Source organism: Lithobates pipiens, unplaced genomic scaffold (genome assembly GCF_037356315.1).
Source record: "Lithobates pipiens isolate NorthernLeopardFrog02 unplaced genomic scaffold, aLitPip1_a1.2 Scaffold_16, whole genome shotgun sequence".
Lineage (NCBI taxonomy): Eukaryota > Metazoa > Chordata > Amphibia > Anura > Ranidae > Lithobates > Lithobates pipiens.
This window is the reverse complement of record NW_027507748.1, coordinates 218,106,638-218,132,595: the sequence shown is the minus strand read 5'-3', so window position 1 is coordinate 218,132,595 and position 25,958 is coordinate 218,106,638. Positions and strand designations below refer to the sequence as shown.

At 41.9% G+C, this 25,958-nt stretch overlaps 1 protein-coding gene across 2 annotated transcripts in view; it reads left to right on the top strand.

Moving 5' to 3' along the window:
* Positions 1-10,965: 10,965 nt before the first annotated feature.
* The window catches only part of DHDDS (dehydrodolichyl diphosphate synthase subunit), a 56,096-nt gene continuing 41,103 nt past the window's right edge, over positions 10,966-25,958 (top strand). The window contains exons 1-3 of one of the 2 annotated variants that reach the window (XM_077481045.1): positions 10,966-11,085; positions 18,924-18,998; positions 20,368-20,484. In XM_077481045.1, the coding sequence (XP_077337171.1) occupies positions 18,936-18,998; positions 20,368-20,484 (180 nt within the window). In that variant the 5' untranslated portion in view covers positions 10,966-11,085; positions 18,924-18,935. Of the gene's footprint in view, positions 11,100-18,923; positions 18,999-20,367; positions 20,485-25,958 lie in introns of both variants that reach the window. The other variant, XM_077481046.1, reaches the window with a different exon arrangement.

Genomic DNA, 25,958 nt, shown 5'->3' with positions numbered 1-25,958 from the left:
TTGGAATGTCTACTTTGTAAAAAGGGGTCATTTGAGGGGTATTTGTACTTTCCTGACTTGTTGGTGTCTCAAGAAATGAGATACACCTGATGTACTGAAGGCCTGATCAGAAGTGATCAATTTTCAGTGATTGGCACCATAGTTTGTAGACTCTATAACTTTCACAAAGACCAAATAATATATACTAATGTGGGTTATTTTTACCAAAGATAGGTAGCCGTATAAATTTTGGCCAAAATTTATGAAGAAAAATTACTAATTAGCAAAAATTTATGACAGAAACAAAGAAATAGGAATTTTTTTCACAAAATTTACATTTTATTTTATTTATAGCACAAAAAATAAAAAACCCACTAGTGATTAAATACCACTAAAAGAAAGCTCTATTTGTGTGGAAAAAAGGATGCAAGTTTCATATGGATACAGTGTTGGATGACTGAGTAATTGTCATTCAAACTGTGAGAGCGCTGAAAGCTGAAAATTGGTCTGGTCAGGAAGGGGGTGTAACTGCACTGTATTGAGGTGGTTAATATATGTATATTTATACTTATAAATATATGTACTATTCTAAATTTATTTTACTCTTGATAGTATGAATATAAACAATACTATCCTAAAAATCATACCACTTAGACAAGTGAATTTGCATAAAATCCATAATTGAATCTACAGAGTTTGGATATGTCTAACCCTGCTTATCATTTTACTATTTGAGATCAAATATCTCTTGAAGATATATATCTATGTTTTTATTATTTCATAAATGAATTTAGAGATCTAATTCTCTACCTATTTAAATCGAAAATTATTATTATTATTGATTATTATAAATTATCTTCATAGTAAGTGGAGTAGCTTATTCCCATTCTATTTACTATGCTATGGAATTAGGTATTAAGCTCATATCTAGAATGTCAATTTTGTTCCAAATTTAGTTTAAATGTAACACTGTTATATCTTTATAAAGAAAGTTACCATTCTAATATAGGTTCTTTATTAGTACCTCAAACTTTTAGCTAGCTAAGACTTGGTTATTAAATGTTTATTTTCATTCATTTTATATGATGGCCATCGTAGTCCTGGAGATAATCACTGCACGTCCAATAATTCCTCGAGTGCCCAACAGACTGTTTGGACACTGTTTGAAGTGTACCCAGGGGTTGGTGTTTACTACCAACTATTGGATATTTGCTCCTATTAGGAAAATTTTTCTTCCTGTTTTAAATAACAAAGCTTCTTAATTTGTTGAATACATACCAATAGATAGAATATTACCTAACCATTTATTAATCCTTGCTTTATTTTCCTACACCCCCTCTCATTACCCCCCCCCCCCCCCAATTATTTTCAAGAGAGATATAGTTATAACCTATTCTTTACATATATACTAATTGTACAATGACTCCTCTAAATACTGTAACCCTTAATTAACAGGGTCTAAACTCACCCCTGAAAACACTTCACACAGAACTTAAAGACCCTGAAGGTCGATACATAATATTGACGGGCCTATTACAAGATACCGAAACTACTATAGTTTCATATTATGCCCCAAATAAAACCCCACTGTCATTCCTCTCCCATTTGTTCTCTGTCATAGAGAATCATAAACGAGGCACACTTATATTGGGTGGAGACTCTAATCAAGTAATATAGCCATACCTAGATAAATCCCCAACTTCGATTCGCACTCAACGCTGTCCCTTTCAACTACTTAATCAATAATCTAGATACATGGAGCAAGGCGGCAATATACCCACTATTCCCATCCCCATAAACAATTCTCTCTCTTAGGCCGCGTACACACGCGCGGACTGTTCGCCCAACTTTGTCCGTCCAACAGTTTCGGCAAACAGTCCGCTCAAACTTAGCATGGACGGACATGGCCACACACGACGGACGAACAGTTTGCTGAAACCGTGCGCGATGACGTGAACGGCACGTACGACGGGACGAAAAACACGACGTCCTATACACTGCATTATAGCTTTCGGCGTGAAAATCCTTTCTGAGCATGCGCGCAACTTTGTTTGACGAACAAGCCTACACACGAGCGGACTGTTCGCTGAAACAAGGTTTCAGCGGACAGTTTTACGGAATTTCCGAAAAACCTTGTCCGCTGAAATTGTCCGCTGAAAGCCCACACACGAGCGGACTGTCCGCCCAAACACTGTTCAGCGGACAAAGTTGGACGAACAGTCCGCCCGTGTGTACGCGGCCTCAGACCATCTTTTTATTAATGTCAATATTTCAGCATATATCCTAGACTCAACTATCTTACCATGTACATGGTCTGATCATAATATAGTCCTAACATCCCTTTCCTCATTGATCCCTCGACCAAACCATAAAACATGGTACATAAATGACGGTTTACTGGCACAGCCTTCATATAGACAGATCATTGAAAAAGCTATCAAAGATTATATTGCAAACAATAATGCTAATGATACAAATCCTCTAACTTATTGGGAAGCTCTTTAACCGTGTATCAGAGGTGTTTGTATAAGTCAAACATCTAATTTGCATAAACAAAAGAGACAGCTTCACAAAATGTTTGAAACAGCATTCTAAGATGCTTTGGAGAAATTCCAATCTGATCCATCACCGTCAACAAAGTTACAATATGACAAAACGTGTTTAGAACTTGATCTACTTCTGACAGAATCAGCACAAAAGATTTTCCGAAAAACTAAACACACTTTCTATATGAAGGCTAATAAACCTGATACTTTCCTAGCCCTTGCATTATGGAAGAAAACTTACAGTCCAAAACCAATAAGATTGAATCTGACCAAAGTTAACTATACTAGTAACCCCATTAAAATTCTGCATGAATTCCAAAAGAGACTATCTGAACTTTATAAGGATTCCCATGACTTTGATCAAACTAGACTAAATAACCTCCTATCCTCAATTAACTTGCCTTCACTTTCTAATTCTCAACAAGAATCTCTAGATAAACCTATTACCGGAATAGAAATACAAACCACAATAAAATCATTAAAACCACGCAAACGCCCAGGTATTGATGGTTTTTCAGCCACTTATTATAAAAGATTTACTAATTTATTGTCACCACTTATGGTTGATGCCTTTAATTCCTTTCTTATTGGTCGCTCCTTCCGTCCAGAAGCCCTCATGGCCTCAATTTCTATGATACCAAAACCAAATGCAGACGATACTTCTTGGTCCAATTATAGACCAATATCAATACTTAATGTAGACATTAAATTACTGGCTAAAATCATCTCTACCAGACTTAATCCTATTATAGACACTTTAATACACAAACTGGTTTTATTCCTTTCAGACCAGTAGGAGATAACATACGTCGAGCTGCAATATTAGCCCACATAGCCCGTACTCAAAACATCCCAACTTGCTTCCTCTCACTAGATATTAAAAAGGCATTTGATTCCTTGTCCTGGCCCTATTTAAATTCAATTCTCCATAAATGGGGATTTGGTACACACTTCCCAAGATGGATTTCTGCCCTATATCAAGATCCAAAGGCCTTTATATCCTATTCTGGATTACGTTCAGACTCTTTCACTATTCACGTCAGGGATGTCCCTTATCCCCACTCCTTTTCGCTTCAGCAATAGAACCCCTAGCCCAACTTATCCAATCTAATACTTATATCAGAGGTTTGGAACTTGTAGCAATCATCATAAAATATGTCTATTTGCAGACAATGTCCTAATTTTCCTCACTAATCCCCTTTTAACAGCACCGATTTTTCTTAAAATCCTGGCCGAATTTGGACACCTATCTGGCCTCAAAGTTAATGCAAAGTTAATGCACAAAAATTCAAGGCACTAAACATATCATTACCACCTGAACATCAATTACAACTACACAGCTCTCTCGCATTTACCTGGTCAATGACTCATATCACCTATTTAGGTATTAATCTCACAGCTAATCCAAGTGATCTTTATATGTCTAACTATCCCCCATGTTAACACAACTATCCAAATTACTTTTCACATGGTCATCCCTACCTCTAGCATGGATGGGTTGGATAACTGTTATCAAAATGTCCTTTCTGGCAAAGATTCTTTACCTCTTCAGAGTACTTCTTATAACAGTTTCCTCACACTTCTTACCCATCCTCCAACGCAAAACCATCCAATATATCTGGAATAAACTTAGACCACACCTACCTAAACAAACTCTATATGCTCCCAAAATAAAAGGAGGACTTGGGGTACCAGATTTTATGAAATATTATTATGCAGCACAATTAGCTTAATTGACAAAAATACCATGCCACTAAAGAAATACCTTTATGGGTAGCATTAGAATCAGTGGACTGTGATCCCCTTTCCACTGCAAATCTCCTCTGGCGTACCCCCACTCAACGGAAATCTATCACTAATCCCTACACTAAACATAGTCTCTCCATATGGGACAGGTTAAAAACTCGATTTGGTTTCCAATCTAAACAAAGCCCTCTACTCTCTTTCCTTCATAACCCTTTCTTCTATCCTGCCTGGTCCTCCCCAAAATCTTTTTAAGCATAGACTAAAGCAGGTCTGCTACGAATCCACCAATTCTTTCAATCCTCAAATATAATACCTTTCCCAATTTAATTTTTTAACATAATATACCACAAACAGAAATTTCTGACCCCATACAAACCAACAGCCACTACACCTATTAAATTGGCAAGCAACCAAATCAGCTACTCCTAATATTGTAGCCCTTGAGACTATTTACAAAGTCCTTACTAGATGGTATTTAGTTCCAGCACGATTAGCCAAATTCAACCATCAATACGCTGCCAACTGTTTCAGAAGATGTACAACACTGGGCACACACACACACATTTGGTGGGAGTCCCCCATAGCCAACTCATTCTGGAAGAAAGTATTAGGGATGAGCCGAACACCCCCCGGTTCGGTTCGCACCAGAACTTTCGAACGGACCCCAAATTCGTACGAACTTTAGAACCCCATTGAAGTCTATGGTACTCGAACGTTCGAAATTAAAAGTGCTAATTTTAACGGCTAATATGCAAGATACTGTCCTAAAAAGGGTTTGGGGACCTGGCTCCTGCCCCAGGGGACATGGGTCAATGCCTAAAATGTTTTTAAAAATGGCCGTTTTGGCGGGAGCACTGATTTTAATGACGATTAAAGTGAAAAAAAAAGTGAAATATTCCTTTAAATATGGTGCCTGGGGGGTGTCTGTAGTATGCCTGTGAAGTGCCACGTCTTTCCCGTGTTTAGAACAGTCCCTGCACAAAATGACATTAAACGGAAATAACATCATTTAAAACTGCTTGCTGTTTTAATGTTATATCTGGTTCCTGCAATATGGTTGAAAATCATTGAGAAAAATGGCATGGGTAGCCCTCCCTGCCCATTACCAGCCCCTTTGGGTCTTGTACGCATATTAAGGGGAACCCAGTACCCATATTAAAAAAAGGAAATGCGTGTGGCCCCCAGGCCCTATATACTCAGAACAGCAGTATACAGGCGGTGCAAACAAGACAGGGACTATGTAGGTTTGTTGTGTTAAGTTGAATCTGTTTGTAATTTTCAACTGGTACATTTTTAAAGTGTAGCTCCAGTCAAAAAAACTATTTTTAAGCTTTTTGGAAAACATAGGGAAGGGTTATCACCCCTGTATAATTTTTTTGTCCTGAAGGGAGTTGGGTAAAACAGCAGTTGGGTAGTGTATATTGTGCTGGAGGCACACAACACCCACTAACTCCTGCAGATGCCTTTATTATAGAACACCAGAGATAAAGGGGTATACTGTACTGGAGGCACACAACACCCATTAAGCCCTGCAGATGGCTCTATTAGAGAACAGCAATAAAGGGTAGATACAGGTGTATATTGTGCTGGAGGCACAAAACTCCCACTAACTCCTGCAGATGCCTTTATTATAGAACACCAGAGATAAATGGGTATATACAGATGTATACTGTGCTGTGCTGGAGGCACACACAACTTCCAATAACTCCTGCAGATGGCAGATGGCTCAAATAGAGAAGAGCTATGTAGGTGGATATAGCGGTGTGTACTGGGTACAGAGCACGCAGACAGCATGCACAAGCTCCTAACACTACTGACTGCAAGCTCTATTATAAAAGATAGATATATCGCTAGCTATATAGGTGAGGTGAATATAGCGGTGTATACTGTGGTCAGGGCACGCAGACAACAACCACTACAGAAGAGCAAGATCGAAAAATCAGCCGATAACGATCGGTGTATACTGTGTTGAAGGTACACAGAACACCCACTAACTGCTTCAGACGCCAACACACTACACAAGGCCGCCGCGCTGGCGGCCTTATATAGTGTGGGGCGTGTACTACACAGCCTGAGCTATGATTGGCCACAGGCATCCTGCCTGTGGCCAATCATGGCTCTCCTCGCTGCTGGCGCTGTGATTGGCCAAGCATGCGGGGTCACAGTGCATGCTTGGGCAATCATAAGCCAGCAATGCACTGCGATGACGCAGTACATTGTGGGCCGTGAGCGCCACACGAATTTGGCGCGAACGGCCCATAATGTTCGGAATTCGCCGAACGGGCGAACAGCTGATGTTCGAATCGAACGTATGTTCGACTCGAACACAAAGCTCATCCCTAGAAAGTATTAAAAATTCTTTCTATGATATTTAATATTTCTTTAATGCCTGATCCAACTGTAGCACTATTAAACTTTAGACTCCAAAACTTGAACCTTCGCCAATTTAAACTATTACTATTTATAACAACAGCAGCTAAACAATCCATAGTGAAAGCATGGAAAACTAACTCTCTTTGCATACAAACTGTCAAACAAAGAGTGACACAAGCCATGGTAAATGCAAAGACTAAAGTGATTTATCTAGACAAAATCCTCAAATTTGAATTCATATGGAAACCATGGATAGATCATTATCTTCCACCAGGTACAAATAAATCATTGATATAGATACAAAGAAATATGATAAATCCTGCACACCCTTTGATACGTGAATTCTACTATACCACAAAATATTACTTTTAGGTAATTAGGTTTTTTCTTCCTCCCCTTTCCTATTACTAACCTTCCCCTTTCCCTACCCTTTTTTATATTACAAATAGGGGTAGAAAATATGTTCACTTACTTTTTCAGGGAATACCAAACCATATAGACAGATCTTGGCCCTGATTGTAGTTTATAATCCATTATTGTTTCATAATACCTTATATTATTATTTAATCATTACCCCCTTTTTAGCATTTAGCGTCCATAATTATACCTGAATATTGATATTATAATTGTAATTTAATTTCTATTTTGTATATTTTATTTTTTATTTTGAATATGAATATTCTAACACAATACATTATTTATTATATAAACTCTCATTATATAATATAATTTATCGTTATTTTACTAGCTCTTATTTACACAAAAAGTTTTATTGTATGCTTTGACTTTATCTTGTGACTTATTTTAATTTATTATAATCTATCAAATAAAATTATTCAACAAGAAGATTGAATGTGTACACTTGACTAAGTAGAAATCTTCTCCTGCAGCTCCCTGCAGATTGTTATACCGCAATAACGCATACATACGACTGGTATGTGACACACTGTGACAGAGCCAGTCAGAGCCATGATAGAGCCATGATAGAGTGCCCGCTGCCTGTGAGTTATCTATCATAATGATGATGATCTTAATCAGTTTCCGATAGCAGATTTACTGCTACTGCTACTGCGCAGGATCATGTATATAAGTGATCCTGCATTTCTGGGTATCAGAGCCAATCAGCGGATCCGGCGGACTCGCCTAGTGGTCTGCCTATGTAAACAAGGCAGTTTGCAAAGCAAGTACAGGGATCCATGTCTTCCCTTAGTAAAATGAGCTCCCCCACAGTGAGAAAACACTTGTTAGGCACACATTTAACCCATTGATTTCCCTAGATGTTATCCCCTTCCCAGCCAGTGTCATTAATACAGTGACAGTGCATATTTTTAACACTGATCACGGTATTAGTGTCACTGGTTCCCACAAAGTGTCAAAAGTGTCACTAATTCCATGTACACACGAGCGGGATGTCCCTCAGAAAAAAGTATTTTCATCTTATATTCCGATCGTGTGTGGGCCTCTGTTCGTCTGTATGCTGTTCCAAGGGACCAAAAAAAGACACATGCTCTCAAAAAAGTAAGAGATGGCAGCTATTGATTACTGGCTATTGAACTTCCTTTTTCCTAGTCCCGTCATACTTGTTGTACGTCACCGCGTTCTAGAACAGTTGGACTTTGATGTAATCATGTGTAGGCAAGACAGATTTAGCAGAACTCCGTTGGAAACACCTTAAGAGTTTATTCCGACGGGAAAACCGGTCGTGTGTACGCGGCATTAGTGTCCGATTTGTCCACCGCAATATCGCAGTCCCGCTATGAGTCACTGATTGCTGCCATTACTAGTAAAAAAATAAATATGTCCCCGGATTTCATTTTAAAAATCTGGTCATCTTAGCTTAGCTTGAATGAGGCCTAAAAACCAAACGGATGCTAATTCATTCCTTGCAATCCTGGCCTTTGTCAGAGTTATAACTAAGGCTAGGATTTGGCTGAAACACATTAGAATCTGTGTGGTCTTTATCCCTTATGAAGAAATAAACTTCCATTGGAAAACCTTAAAAGTTTTGGAGTTTAGGCTTCATTCATACCTCAAATTCCCACAATGGCAATTTTGTGTGGGTGATTTTTACTCCATTCTGCGTGTCGATAGGGTGCCCTATGTTAATTTGCCGAACCAAAAAAGCTCCTGCTCTTCCTGGGCAACCAGCTTCACACAATTTTTATTTTTAAGACATGTTTTGCCATGATTGCAACGTGATTCTGTTGTGCGACAATCATGGCAAAATGTCACTGCATTTCGTGTTCCATTTAGGCTGCATTCACACCTGGGCGTTTTGAATTATTGAATTAAATTCTGCCCCCGATTTCAAAACGCTCTGCAAATTTCAGATGCCCTTAATTTTATTGGCACCTAAGAACGCAGTGCGGTTCTGCCACAATTGTCATGCGATAAATTGTGCCGCAATAGCAGCAAACCACATCATGTGAAGTTTGTCACTTGAAAGAAGCTCCTAAAGCTTTTTTGGCTGACAAGCTTCACGCGATGCAGTTTGCCATGCAGTGCCATTTATCGCGTGACAATCACGGCAGAGCCACACTGCATTTTTAGGTGCCATTAATTGTAGGCGCCTTTAAAATGAATGGCATCTGAAATTTGAATTGTGCAATTTGTAATAGGTGATTCTGCCCATGATTCAAAATGCCCAGGTATGAATGCAGCCTAAATCAGACAAACGTTTTTCTTGTTTTCCTCAGTGTTTCACAGCAGGTTGAAAACAAGGATGGTACTAATAGTTTAAAAGTGATTTTAGCAGGACTGCGACATTGCGGCGGACAGATTGGACACTTTTTTGGGAACATTGATATTTACACAGCGATCGGTGCTATAAAAATGAACTGATTACTGTATAAATGTCACTGGCAGGGAAGGGGCGATCATGGGGTTAAATGTGTTCCCTGGGAGGTGTTTCTAACTGTGGGGGGATAGGACTGACAGGAGGAGGAGAGAGATCACTGTTCCTAATCACTAGGAACGGTAGATCTGTCTCTCCTCGCCTGTCAGAACGGGGATCTGTCTGTTTACATTGACAGATCCCCATTCTGGCTCTCTGTGGAGTGATCGCGGGTGGCCAGCGGACATCGAGGCCGCCAGCCACGTGCATCGGCTCCAGTGTTGCGCAGTACAGAAGACAAGGAGATGCTGAAAGTCTCCAAAGATTAGGTTCAAGCCCCACCATCCAAGTAGACATAGAGTTAGAATAAAAAATTGCCGAGCGAAGCGAGGCCGTGCCCAAAGCGTGGCGAGCGAAGCGAGCCTGCGAGGGGCCCTGTTACTAAGTGGTACTGTATGTCCACTTGGATGGTGGGTCTTGAACCTGGACTTACGGCGCAGGCGCCGTTCATCTTCGGAGACTTTTGTAGTCTCCTTGTCCTCCGTACTGCGCAAGTGTTGCGCAGTACGGGGCGGACACTATCCGATGGGGGGACAGTTTTTGCCAGAACAGGGGCCGACAATGACGTAAATTAACAGCGGTTCACGCAGTACCCTGCTACAGTACAACTGCGGCGGGTGGTCGTCAAGTTGTTAAACAAACGTTGTTAGTTCTGTTCACGTACAAGAAAAACTTTTGTTTGGAGGGTCTGAATAGGATGCCAAATGTTGTGTATACTCTATACGTAAATTGAACCATCGTGCCTTGTACAGAATTTTTCCATAGTGCATACCCCACTTTAGAATGAATGGCACACAAGGATTACCACACAATTAGGATTCGCTGCGATTCCAAATCGCCATGTGCGAATGGGGCCTAGGTGGTTTGTTACTGTGTAGGCAAGGGGAAGAAGTGTTGCCGTGTACTGCCTGCAGGTGGCACTGTTACATTTCAAATACATGGTGATCTGATCATGTGATCTCAATTGGTGATCTCAACTAAAAAGAGAGAAACAAGCAGGATTTACTTCTCAAAGAGGGCCAGTCCCTCCAAATGAGGGTCAGTCGGAATAAGAATATTGCACCTCATGGCCTTCTATTGGGATATATATAAATATATATATATATATATATCTATATATATATATATATATCTATATATATATATATATATATATATCTATATATATATATATATATATATAGTTATTCTATATATCACAGTCCTCCATCACTTCGATACATAAACCGCCCGCCCACGTTTTACCCAGCTCTCCCTATTCCTGTTCACACCTCCCCATCAACACAGTCGGAGGTTACAATTCTATCGTCCTTCAGAATAAACGGTGTTGTAAAATTACAATGGATCATGTTACAGCCTTATGATGAGCTGTATCACTAGAAACACGCTCCCCCTAGAGGCAGCTCTAGAAAGCTCTCCCGCTTAGCGGGTCCCATTCATTCTAGAGCACGAGCAGCTCGCATTTTGTCTTCAACGTCATCAACAACCGACGTCAGAGTGGTGCGCCGCATCCTGCCGGCGAATGCGGAAGTGTTGCAGGACCTAAAGGTGATGCTGGTCGGGTAAGGGATACCATTTAGTCAACTAAAGACCCCTATATGTGTCTGTGCGCTAATGTTACAGGGTTGCATTGGGACAGAGGTTTGACTTGATAATTACTAGGAAAGAGGTGTGTGTCTGTGTATAATATATACAGATAGATCTCTCTCTCTCTCTCTATGTGTATATATATATATATACACACACACCTGTATAAATATATTATACATACACACACCTCTTTCCTAGTAACTATCAAGTCAAACCTCTGCTACCTTCTGTCCCAATGCCACCCTGCACCATTAGCGCACAGACACACGTAGGGGATCTTTCTTCTTGCTCATCTATGACAGTTGGGAGATTTATTTATATATATATATATATATATATATATATATATATATATATATATATATATATATATATATATTATGTATGAGGGCAGACAGTACACTTACAATACAAACCAATACAGGAGGGATCAGAGGGCCCTGCTTGTTAGAGCTTACAATCTAGAATATATATATATCTCCATCTCCCAACTGTCATAGACGAGCAAGAAGAAAGAGAGGACTAAGGCAGAAACAGTCCCATAGAACGTAGACATAATACATAATCGCAGTTCTCCAAGATCCAGCCTTGTCAGTAGGTTCCGAAGTTCATAGTGCCTCAGCCTCTTACTGATGGTCAAACATAGGGAGAAGAGATTTCAAGTAGGATGCCATTTCTGGCAATGCTAGTTGCCTGGCTGTTATGATGAGCCCGTGGTTATTAGGAAAACCTGTCACAGGATAATTGTGAATGCTGTCACGGCTGGCCATTCCTTCCAAAATGCTAATTGCTTGGCTGCCCTGCTTGATGTCTTCCACTGACTCGGGTTGCCACTTTTTCTTCAAGCCAAACCTGAACAGTTTAGCGGCCTGAGACACCTTTGGGTGCCCCCAAGGAGAGTCGTAATGTGGTGCGCATAGCGTGCTTCAGTGAACAGTGGGTGTGGTCAAATTGCTTTTGTTGACATCATCACCCTGCCGCCCCCCAGTGATACTGAACCTGCTGCAAGACAGACGCCTACAGCACCCAGATGGAAAAAGATTTGTGTGTGACTATCTTGGTTACTTGGGGAGCCAAAGCCCAGTCTGAATAACACATGCTTTATAAGGATGAGTTCCGGCATGTTCGCACAGCCCACGTTCAGAGCCCACCAGGAAGTCGGCGCTGCGCTAATCACAGGCAGTGAGACGTTGTCCCGATGCTCGGCTGCAGAGATCGGGAAATGTCTCACTGCCTGTGATCAGTGCAGTGCCGACTTCCTGGCTGGCTCTGCACGTGGGCTGTGCGAACACATCTTAGCTCATCCTTAATGCTTTAAAACCCAGACTGTCCGGGTGAATCCCAGACAGGTGGCAACCCTACTCAGGACTAAAGTTGCCACCGCGTCCCTTTTAAAACCCAAACAAATATTAATTACACAGGTTCTGTGGCTGATTAAGGTGGTAATTAAACTCAATTGGTGCCTTATCTGCATTAAATTAGCCTCAGAACCTGTGTAATTCGTGTGTTCGGGATTAAAGGGATGAGGTGGCAACTCTACTCGGGACACGTCCAACAATATTCTGATGTGATTCTCGTATTCATTTTCAGCTTGCTTGTTCCTGGTCACTGATGTAAAAAAAGAGACACAGCCAGGCAACAAGCATTTTTAGGAGGCCAGTAATGGCAGCCCCCTACTTCTCTTATGATTGGATCACTTTATTGTTTTCTGTAGTAGTTGATCGGGAACAGATAAGCAAATGAGAAATGTAAGAGGTAAATCAGAAGTGCTCGCCTGCATTACTAGTTCTGGGTCATTGATGCAAAAGGGGCCAACTTAACTGCCGCAAAACTATGACTGTCGCCTTTTGTTACATGCAAGAGTAGTATGATCCACTTAGCCACCCATATATAAAGCAATGGTTTGGCCTTACCACTGCTTTAAAAACAACAAAAAAAAACAACACTCTTGCACATTTATAAATCATAGTGTTGTGTCTTCCGCTTATCTTGCTTTGGGACTCTTGAAGCAAGTGAAGACCATTTTGTTTTAATGGATGGGGGTCACTTGTCAGTCACATGAGCTATCAAAGAATGGGTTATAGTAGTCTAGTGCTGTACTGTGTGTGACGGGGAACACACAGCTATTGAAATTAAAGATGTGATGTTCCCGGCGCTCTATTCAACCAGACGGCTCTCTTCACTGCAGAGGGGCATCGCTGGCTGCATCAGTCCTGCGCTATTCACCCCCATCATGGGCGGCACCAGGGGCGGGGGCGGAGTTCCGCCCCAGGCCCCGCCCCATTTTCTATTTTCGGCTCAATTATCGGCTGTTTTTTCCTTTCGGCAAATTGCCGAAAAGGGCATTTTCGGCCGATATGTTTCGGCAGCCGAAATTTCGGTGCATCCCTAGTTATTTCCTGACCCCTGCTGTAGCCACTCCTATTGTGTGTTAGTTTTGATTGGTCAAAGGACAAGTTGTACTATCTGAAAAGTCGGATCAAAGTAGTATCCTGTTCATGAAAGTCGGATGGATGTAGGACCGATGTTGCAGAGCAAAGTAGGATGAAAGTCGTACTACTGTTGTGTAGTGTAGTATAGTGTGAACCCGGCCTAAGTGAGTTTAGCTTCCACCTTAATTAGCCACAGAACCTGTGTCATGTGTTCAGGGTTAAAGGGATGAGGTGGCAACCCTACTACCAAGGTATGTTTAGAAACGATATGTCAGACAAGTGGTTGAATCAAGATTATAGCTGCTGGTACCAGATTTAAAGTGATTGTAAACCCCTTACAACCACTTTAACCTACAGGTAAGCCTAGATTAAGGCTTACCTGTAGGTGCAAGAAATATTTCCCAAACCTAAAAGGTTTAGGAGATATTTTCAAGAATAGTGGTACTGATGTCTATGGCGCATGCGCCGTAGACATCGGGCGCAGGCGCACTGAGCGTGCCGTTTCTAACGGCGATCATGCCGTTAGTGGCGGCCCCAGCGTGCATGCGCGGGAATGACGTCATCCCGGCCTCGGCCAGTCACAGTGCCGGAGCCGTGTTACCCAGAAGTCACTCCGGGTATCATGGCAGCAACGGAGGTGGTGACCGAGGACCGCTGCAGGGGCTTTGATCTCAGGTAAGTAATTCATAACGAGCTAGTATGCTATACATACTAGCTCATTATGCCTTTGCCTTGCAGGGTGTCTTTTTGTTTATTTTTTCCTAAGAGGCTTTACTTCCTCTTTAAGAGTCAATGAAGGGATTTCCGATAAAAGTGATCGGACAGTTTTAAAAATGCCCAATTACTTTCTTGGGGCTCTCAAAGGGGTGCCCCCTGCCAGTGGTACCCCTGCTCTCTCATTCCTCTGGGGAGCCTGGGACTGCAGGAAATGGCTTTCCTGGTAAAAGCAGGAGAAACTCAGAACATCCATTCCCAGATCCTTCCTGTGTCTAATGAACCCTGGAAGCAACTTGTATTATATCACTTTCAGGGTCACAGCTGTTATAAGCGTGATCTGTTTTTGAATAACTGCATGGAAAGGGCAGTGGAGACAGTCTTTTCACCTGCCTATGCTATCACATAGAGGGATTGTTAGCCCCCTTATGATGGCAGTAAAAAAAAAATTACATAAAATAAAAATTATTTAAACTGTTTCTTTTTTTTCTTTTTAAGCACCCATCACCTCTGTACATACGTCATATAAAAAGCATTGGGTGAGCACATGTATGTAAACATCAGTTGCACTACACATGTGAGACATTGTTGCGATCATTGGAGTGACAGCAGTAATTCTAGGGCCATAGTTCAGGATTAACTTTAAACTGAAGATCTGTTAAAGTGGATGTAAACCCTCACATATACTCAATAAAGTGAACAGCCTCAGATCATACACCGGGATGAAACAAATCTCCCTACTTAAGTTTTGTATGCTTATCTGCTGTCTTTCCCTTTCTATATTCTTTAGAATTCTTACTTTGTGTTAGAATTTTCACTTCCTCATTCAGCACTAAGAGTGTAGTCTTGGCTTACACTGGGAGACAGCTGATTGGAGAAAAGGCCCACACCCCCACTCCACATGGGTAGAAGAATGAAGATACTTTCAGAGCTGTGCTGTGACAAGGCAAACTCTCTGCTAATCTATTTATGGCACCCTCCCACGACACACACATTTCCAGCTGCTTTTATCTCCCATCTTAGAGAACTTGTCAGAAGTTTTCATGCTGATAACAGAGAAACAAAACAGCAGAAACGCTTGAGACACGGGGCGTTGGAGAGAGAGAAGTAAACACTACAGATATATGTGCCTGTGTCAAATTTCATGAATCAGGTTTACACTTAACTTTAAGGCTTTTAAAGCAACACTTATGGAGAATTTTGGGTACCATCGTTTTTTTTCCAACTCCACAGGCATGCACAATTTAAGACTTGACGTTGCAGAGAAGGCCACGCGCCCAGTGCATTTCGCCCTGCCTCCAGGGGTCAATAATCATCAGGGTCCAGAGGGATGGAGCGAAACACATTAGGGGTGGAATAGATAGAGTGAGCTGAGGCTGCTTTTACTTGTTAACCGATTCCCGACTGGCACACGATGTACGTTGGCAGAATGGCACGGACAGGCAAATGGGCGTACAGGTATGTCTGTTTGAATTTGCCGCTGTGCCATCACGCGCATGCCGGTCGGGATCCCGGTGAGTCCGACTGCAGGTCCCGTGGACTCTATCGTCGTGGGGATACCTGCGATCGTCTCACGGGGAGGAAGAATGGGGCAATGCCGACGTAAACAGCATCTCCCTGTTGTGCCTAGCAACAAGTGACACTGATCTCTGCTCCCTGTGATTGGAGCAGAGATGAGGGATCTGTAAAACACAGCCACTCCTCCCCACAGTTAGAAACACGCCCCTAGGACACACTTTACCCCTACACTGCCACCTCCTGGTTAACCCCTTCACTGCCAGTATCATTTACACAGGAATCAGAGCATTTGTATAGCACTGATTGCTGTATAAATGACAATGGTCCCAAAAATGTCTGATGTGTCCACCATAATGTCGCAATAGTCATAATAAAAATCGCTGATCGCCGCCATTACTAGTAAAAAAAAAAAATTCCATAAAACTATCCCCTATTTTGTAAACGCTAGAACTTTTGCGCCAACCAATCAATAATCGCTTAACAAGATTATAGTACCAGAAATTCACTGAAAACACAGAGGTGTCTATTTATTAAGCAGTGATACCTTCGGTTGTTCACAAACTTAATTCGTGAAACGACTCTGGTCGCAAACCGAGTCAAATTTTCTCATAGGGTTCAATGTAAATCAGGTTAATCTGTTCTGAACTTTCTCATTTTTGTGGTTCAAAAAAAAAAAAAGAGAGAGAGAGAGCGCGCGCGCTAACCTTTCCTGAGACGACTTCTGGTGTGGGAGGCGGTTATTGTTCGGAGGGAAAGTCCCCCTCCATAAGGACATTAGAGAGATCTCCTTCAGGGGTTTTCTCTCTTCTTTATCTCTTGGCCGCAGGCTCAGTTTTGGTGGAAAATCTGTCCATTGTCACTTGTCTTTTCCTACGCTGCATAACCCTCCGGAAAAAAAAGATCATGTTATTGTTCATCAGGTTTAACACTCTGTTTGTTACAGTTTTTTTGGGGTGGTGCTTCTCAAAAAAAAATCATGGCACTCATTCCATTTCTCAATAATGGGTTTTATGGCATCACTGCTAACCTCCTCACTGTCTTTCTTTTCCTCAGTGGAATGCTCCTCAATAAGCGCCCACTGTGGAGTTCAGAAAGTTCTTCCGTGGTCAACTCCTCCTTTTGTTCCTCAAAAAGCACCTCTGTGTCTGCACTGTGGATGTCCAGACCCATAATGTTGCCCATGGACACAATCTCCTCCACTACCTCGGCATCAGATCCTTCAAAGTCACACGGTGAACATTTTGGCCACAGTTTCCCCCAGGCTGAGTTTAAGGTTTGGTAAGTGACAACTTCCCAGGCTTGGTTAATGCAGTGGAGAACATTAACCGCTTCAGCCCCGGAAGATTTCACCCCCTTGCTGACCAGAGCACTTTTTGCGATTCGGCACTGCGTCATTTTAACTGACAATTACGCGGTCGTGTGATGTTATACCCAAACAAAATTGAGCTCCTTATTTATTTCCCCCACAAATGGAGCTTTGTTTTGGTGGTATTTGATCACCTCTGCGGTTTTTATTTTTTGCGTTATAAACAAAAAATGAGCGCAAAAACACAATTTTTTATACTTTTTTGCTATAATAAATATCCCGTAAAAATATAAAAAAAAACTTTTTTTTGACACATTTTTGGGGCCATTGGCATTTATACAGCGATCATGCTATAAAAATGCACTTTTTACTGTAAAAATGTCACTGGCAGGGAAGTGGTTGACACTAGGTGGTGATCGTGGGGTTAATTGTGTTCCCTAGTGTGTGTTCTAACTGAAGGGGGGAGGGGACTGTGTAGGGGAGATGACAGATCACTGTTCATACTCTGTATGAACAGACGATCTGTCTCTTCACCCCTGAGAAAATCGGAAACTGTGTTTACACACACAGATCCCGGTTCTTGGTTTGTCAGCCGTGATCGCGGGAGCCCGGCAGTAATCGTGACCACACTTGCATTGGCTCCGGGGGAGAGCAGCGGCGCGCGCACCCCTAGTGGCCACAGGACATAACAACGTAACATAAAGTTTTTTTGCCCAGCCGTGCCATTCTGCCGCAGTAAAACTGCGTCGGCTGGTCGGCAAGTGGTTAAAATGTTTCTCCTAGAATTCTTTCAGACTCGAGGATGTTTCTTCAGTGAGATTAAAACACCTAATGAATAACGCCTTTTTATACAGCTTTTTGAAGTTGCAGATCACTTGCTGGCCCATGGGCTGCAGACGAGGCGTCGTGTTGGGGGGGGGGGGAACTTAACCTTTACGAAGTCCTACTCAGCGAAGGGAAGATGGCCGTGGCTTGTGTTCGTGAACCAAAGCGGAGTTGACGTAGCACTTTTTTGTGAACTCTTCTGTTTTGCGAACCGAATTGTTGGTGAACAGAAGCATTCGTGAACCGAGCTATCACCTTACATATTAATATGACAGTGGGACATGTTTACTGTCTGGTGGGGGGGGGGGGGGTCTGATTGAGGTAGAAGGAAGTTAATAATCTTCCTCCTTCCCCCGAGATTCTCTCTTCACTCCATCGATTCACCACCTCTGAGCTGGTGAATCTGGAAGGGTGAATTCTGACACAGATCGCCGGTGAAGTGCTGAGATCGCAGCTTCGTAAACTGGTAATTTCTGTGTCAGACAACAACGGATTCTCAGTGTGCGGAGATAATCAGCAGAGAACATGTTCTCACCCGATCATCTGTTTCATAAACTGTTTATGAGCTGAGATCAGAAGCAATCCATGGATTCACTGCTGTTCACAATTTCATTAACGGACACCTGTAACGATTAGTGAATTCAGAGCCATGTGCTTGTATCTGCTGTGAAATTAGCTAAATATAGGAACATATATACTTGAGCAGTATTAAGCAGTATAATGCTGCTACCTGGTTACTTGCCATATTATTCTGAGATAAATTTATGGCCCTGTTTTTTTTTTTTTTTTTTTTTTTTTTTAATCAGTGGGGTCAGTTTACCAATGTTTCATCCAAGATTCACTCAGCTAGTTTTCTAATTGAATCTCTTAAAACTATTGAGTAAAGCTGGGAGAATCTTTTTGGTAAAAAGGTAGATAAATAAATTCCTGGAGCACAAGTACAATTTCAGCTGTGATATAAGGCTTTATAGGTGTACTAACTACCACATTTTATCTTCAAGGTTTGCAACATCATGTCTTGGATTCGTGACAAGGAGCTGTCATTGATTGAAAGGCTATGTGCAAATATTTTAAAGGTAGGAAAGCATATCTAAAGTTACACTCTACAAATAACTATAAACAACTATGTATGCAAAAGTATCACACAAGTAGAAAAGCTGAGGTGATTGGCATATACACTATATTACCAAAAGGATTGGGGTGCCTGCCTTTACGTGCACATGAGCTTTAATGGAATCCCAGTCTTAGTCTGTAGGGTTCAATATTGAGTTGGCTCACCCTTTGCAGCTATAACAGCTTAAACTCTTCTGGGAAGGCTGTTCATAAGGTTTAGCAGTGTGTATATGGGAGTGTTTGACCATACTTCCAGAAGCGCATTTGTGAGGTCAGGAGCTGATGTTGGAAGGCCTGGCTCACAGTCTCCGCTCTAATTCATCCCAAAGTTGTTCCATCAGGTTGAGATCGGGACACAGTGCAGGCTAGTCAAGTTCCTCCACCTTAAACTCGCTCATCCATGTCTTTGTGGACCTTGCTTTGTGCACTGGTCCAAATCATTTGGTGGAGGGGGGATTATGGTGTGGGTTGTTTTTCAGGGGCCCCTTAGTTCCAGTGAAGGAAACAATTAAGGCCCCAGCATACCAAGCCATTTTGAAAAAGTTTATGCTTCCAAATTTGTGGGAACAGGTTGGGGGTGGTCCTTTCCTGTTCCAACATGACTGCGCACAAAGCAAGGTCCATAAAGACATGGATGAGCGAGTTTGGGGTAGAGAAACTTGACTGTAGAAAGCCCTGACCTCTATACCAATAGAACACCTTTGGGATGAATTAAAGCAGAGACTGCGAGCCAGGCTTTCTCGTCCAACATCAGTGCCTGACCTCCCAAATGTGCTTCTGGAAGAATGGTCAAACATTCCCATAGACACACTCCAAAACCTTGTGGACAGCCTTCCCAGCAGAATTGAAGCTGGTATACCTGCAAAGGGTGGACCAACTCAATATTGAACCCTTACGGACCAAGACCGGGATGCCATTAACGTTCATGTACTTGTAAAGGCAGGTGTCCCAATACTTTTGGTAATATAGTGTATATCTTTGCTGTGTAATGTATTGACCTGCTGATACGTGGCACAGATACTGTTTATAGTTTTCATCTATTGGGTTACTAAGTGGAAAAATTTGCTTCTCACATTACCACCTACATATGAAATGCATACGTATTGTTGCCTAAAACATTTATATATCCATACTTGAATACTATAAAAAATAAAGCATACATAAACCAACTAGTCATTTGGTGTTGCTTTAATACAGCAGTTACACATAAATCCTACCAGTGTTGATTGGCTTATGTATTACATTTGTTAATGTATAATTTCATTGTTAATTTGTAAAGGATAATAAGAATATATATATAACTTTGTATTGTTCTCTCTTTTTTTCCAATAGGCTGGTCCGATGCCTAAACATGTTGCATTTATAATGGATGGAAATCGCAGATATGCACAAAAATGCCATGTGGAGAGACAAGAGGGGCATTCTCAGGGGTTTGAAAAGCTTGCAGAGGTTAGATATGTATTTGGCGATTAATTATTGGCAAGTCACACAGTTCCTAATACCCTTTCATTTTTGTTGATATTTTAGAGGTGTGTGGTCAGAGAGGACATCCAATGTCATGTTAATAATTAAATGCTAAAATGGAAGTCTGCTATTTTAACAGGGGTCTCTCAAGGCCGGAACATCAAAGAGCCTCTGCCTCACAATATCCATTGCCAACAGTATCACTCTGATTTTTAAAATGCTTGGCGGACTGAAGTCCAGCAACAAAAACAGAAAATGGTTCCCACAGGGAATAATTGTGTTTTAGGTTGCTCCCTACTGGCAGAATTTGCTGCCAGTGTTGCAGGGGAAATCTGTCATTTTAGATCTATGGTCTGGAAAACCCCAGCACATGCAGGATGGATAACATCTACGTGTTGCTAATGTGAAACTATCCTATGCTCTGGATTTTGCAGTCTTTCAGATATTTTTTTTTTTTTTTAAACGTATTTAAACCTTAGCAATTAACCATTATTTGCTTTTTTTTGGTCTGTTAAAGCGTTTAACTCTTCCCCCCCCCCCCCCCCCCTCAAAAAAAAAATGGATCCTGCTTCTTTAAAGCATGTTATGACACAGTGCTTGTCCTGTGTCATTTGGCCCCCTGTAACACCTAAAAAAAAAAAAAAAAAAAAAAAAAAAAAAACCTGGCTGATTCTGCCAGTTTCTCCCAACCCATCTGTAAACTCACCATGGTGTATCATGGCTGTTGAACCCTGACACCGTAGTCAGTTTACGTGCCTCTGTCATTAGAAGCCTGCTATCTTCCTAGGAGGCAGTGCTGATACAGGTTAGAGTGGCTTAATAACCACTTTAACCACTTCCCACCCGGCCAATGCACATATACGGCCGGGTGGGAGCCGCCTACTCCTGATATGACGTTCAGGAACGTCATTCAGGAGTAGCGGGATCGCGCCCGCGCAGCGGCACGATCCCGATGCGCCCGTGTCACCCGGACACGGCGCATCTCAGATCGGCAGGAGGGCTCTGTGATTGGCCCTCCTGATCACATGACGGCCGTGTCCAATCACGGCCGTCATGTGATGTAAACAAACAGCCGGTTGCTAGGCAATCGGCTCCTCCTCTCCTCACACAGAAGTCATCGCTGTGGAGAGGAGAGCAGATCGCTGCAGCCGGCTGCTGATCAGTGAGTATGAGCTGCTTTTTACAGCTTTTTACTCACTGATCACCAGTCTAGTGTACACAGTAAACACACCACACAGTAAACACATCACACAGTATAAACACAATGTCCCCACACATGTCCCCAAAACATACATGTCCCCAAATAATAAAAACACATGTCCCTAATAATAAAAACATGTCCCCCACATATGTCCCACTAAAATCACATGTCCCAATGATTATCTGCACACATATGTGCGTGATCACCTGCACACATATGTACATGATCATTTGCGTACATATGTCCGTGATCACACAAACCAATTATTATACACTTAACGGATTTTTTTTTACCAAAAACATGTAGCAGAATACATTTTGGCTTAAATTTATGACAAAATTTGATTTTATTGGATTTTTATTGAAGTAGAAAAAAGAAAATATTGTTTTTTTTTTTCCAAATTTCCGCTTTTTTGCGCTTATATCGCAAAAAATAAAAAACGGAGTCGTGAATAAATACCACCAAAATAAAGCTCTATTTGTGCGAACAAAATGATAAAAATTTCATTTGGGTACAGTGTAGCATGACCGCGCAATTGTCACTGAAAGCGCTAGAGCGCTGAAAGCTGAAAATTGGGCTGGGAAGGAAGGGGGCGAAAGTGCCCTGTATTGAAGTGGTTAAATATACCATTGAAAATGAGGTCTTGGCATCCATCCCAGCATATAATCAGGTCCCCAAGTGAAAGGGCTTATGGAAAACCAATACATGTATCTGGCAATGGTGAATATTATGTTCCTTCTGAAACTCACTAAAGTCAAATTTGTAATCTGGAAGTTCTTACCGTTTGTCATCCATAGGCATGATCATTTTAATTAAGATTAACCACTTCAGCCCCGGACCATTTTGCTGGCCAAAGACCAGACCACTTTTTGCGTTTCGGCACTGTGTCGCTTTAACTGACAATTGCGCGGTCATGCGACGTGGTTCCCAAACAAAATTGACGTCCTTTTTTTCCCCCACAAATAGAGCTTTCTTTTGGTGTTATTTGATCACCCCTGCGGTTTTTATTTTTTGCGCTATAAACAAAAATAGAGCGACAATTTTGAAAATTGAAAAAGAAGAATTTTTTGTTATAAAAAATATCCCCCAAAAATATATAAAAAAAAAAAAAAACATTTTTTCCCTCAGTTTAGTAATGGCGGCGATCAGCTATTTATTTATTATTATTTTTTATTTATGTGGCTGCGACATTATGGCGGACACATCGGACATTTTTGACACATTTTTGGGACCATTGTCATTTATACAGCAATTGCTGCTATATAAATGCAGTGATTCCTGTGTAAATGACACTGTCAGTGAAGGGGTTAACCAGTGGGTGGCAGTGTAGGGGTTAAGTGTTCCTACGGGTGTGTTACTAACTGTTGGGGGCTGGGCTTTCATTTAGTGAACACTGATCTCTGCTCCAATCACATGGAGCAAAGATTAGCGTCACTAGTTGCTAGGCAGAACGGGGAGCCGTGCAGCCGCCCCGTAAGACGATCGCGGGTATGCCCGCGGCGATCGAGTCCGCGGGACCCATGACCGGACTCACGGGGGTCCCAACCAGCACGCGAGCGCGCCGACGGTGGCATTAAAGATGCCTGTACGCCAATATGCCTGCCCGTGCCATTCTGCCGACGTACATTGGCATGTGCTGGTCGGGGACTGGTTAAACTGCTTCCCCTCTCCCTTTATATCCTTAGAAATGCTCCTGTTTGGATTCCACCATCCCTCTCAAAACAGCTTGATTCACAAATCTTCTCCTTTCTGTGGAACTACAAGCCCATTAAGCTCGGTTTAACCATCCCAAACAAGCCCCTTCCTTTTGGAGGATTAGCCCTACCTATTTTTTTTCCAATACTTTTTAGCAGATAAGCTTTTCAACACCCATAATTGGCTTATTAGTAGTCAGGATAACTCTTCAGTCGGGGCGGAGGCTGCAGGTCTGGCCTCCTATGAGGTGTTCTGGTTGCTTTTATATAGAGGCTGCTGCGCTCCATACGACCTTACCCACACCATGGGAACAAAGATTAGAGCGTGAACTAGGGCTCAAGTCCATCATTTTATTTTCTAATTACTGGTCCCCTCATACTCTTGTGGAACAATCCTAATCTTTCCCATATGCTGCAGATCCTGGAGCCGGTCCTATGGGCATCAAGAGGGTATAAAAGTTTTGGCAAATGTATTTGCCCTTAATAAACTTCTCCTGTTATCTGTGCATAAATAGCATCATTGTCTCCTGAGCTGGTATTTATTTTGCTACATTCAATTTCACCAGGCCTGTAGTTTCCAATTTGACCTGATTAAATCTGGTCTATCCACTACTAGAATTGAGTACCTTTTACTATCTGACTCGTCTAAGCCTCACTCGAACATTTATAAGGCGTTACAACATCCTACACATCCTGATATACAGAAATGTAGAGACATGGTCACAAGATGTCACGATTCTGGACTCTGATGATTGAGATGATGCTTGGGGTTATCCATTCCAAGCACCAATTTTTGAGTAAAGATAGACTGATCCAATTTAAAATTGTCCACTGCTGTTAGTTCACACCTGCACGACTGGGAAAGATATTGCCTTGATGTCCCAATGTGTGCTGGAGACTTTCTTCCACATCTGCAGATTTCATTCATATTTTCTGAACCTGTGGGGTGATTGCTGGTTATTGGGTTATTATCCTAGAATTGCTAGACCCTCTGGCTGTTTAAAAATAACACTTGGGACACTCTTTGGTCTTTGTTCTATGGCAGGAAGGTGATAGTGCTGCAGTGGAAGGCTCAAGCCCCCTCCCCCTACTTTGAATAAAAGGAAACTGTTGATTAACTCAGTGCTTCCTGGGGCTGTTGCTGCAGCTCTGGGCTCCTATGAGGGGCTTCTGCACTCCATACTACTTTCCCCACACCATGAGAACAAACATTAGAGCATGGACTAGAACTCCAATCCTTCCTCTCATCAATGGTCAACTTGTACTCTCTTGTGGAACAATCCTAATCTTTCCCATCTGCAGCAAATCTTGGAGCCAGTCCTATGGGCATCAAGGCTGCCTACAACAGCAGGTGATGGTTAACCAAATTCTGAGAAGATCTGGTCTCCTTGATTTGAAACCTTGGACCCGGCAACACTGAGCTGAGATTTAGCCATGAGCATTTAACTGCTCAATTTCTCTAAGTTAAATAAATGCTCTTGGTCAAACTGAGGTTGTTTGTTCTAATTACATGAGATAATGATGGTAAACTTCTACCTATCTGGGGTCCCACTTAGAACATCCCCTGCTGCTGGGGTACTGTGTTTGTCCCTGGTGCAATTTAATGCTTGTTTTTTGAACTGCTGCTCCTGGGGATGTTTTGATGCCTACATTACATGAGAGGTTAATGTAACAGGCAATGGAGTGGGGCACAAATAGTAATTTTAAGAGGTAACTGTTTTATATCGTTTTATTTTTTATTTTTTTATTTTTTGCTCTTGTATTGTTTGTATCTTATTGCAAAACACACTAAAAATGAATTCTGAATCAAAAAATATACCATCGAAAGCAATTAATTCTATATGGTCAGTAAGTGCAAGAAGATACTTGTTGATCCTGCCAGAAATCCAGTACAAGTTCCTGTGCATTCTGCAGTGTTATTGCAGGTAGTGGTATCAACCCTGCCCACAAAAAATACCCCCTCTGCTCTGTAGTCCTAACACACTTTCTGTCCTAGGGAGACAACACCGCTCCTCCCTAGATATAGTATGACGAGTAAGCAGTGCAGGCAGTGCACATGCTCTCTGATCCTCACTGGGTCTTATCTCTGGCGCATTACCAGCAGCACTTCAGCTTTCACTCAGAGTGCAGTGAGAAGTCTAGTAAAAAGGTGCCGCCCTAAAGGGCTAGGCGATCCATTTGAGCATCATGTTGCTACAGCTATGCTGAGCTCCTATGTGTCTCCAGCGTTTTTATGTGTGTCCACTGAGAATTCTGTGCCTCTGGACCCCAAAAAGCGGTATTTTTCATACGATATTTTGATCATGTGTTCCGTCCATTAAGCTGGCCATAGTGTTTGAATCTCAGCTGGTTCATCAGTGACTGATTGATCAACTTGAGTACAACCATTCTGTTGAATTTTAAATGTGATTACTGATAGCGGCTGTTATGGCCACTAGCAGTAATCACTGTGTTCTCCTGGCAGGGATGGCTTCCCTCAAACCCCCCCCCTGGAGAACACAATGGCTCCATAGGAGGCATTCCCCCATCAACACTGACTGTGTTAATGGGGGAATCAAGAGATT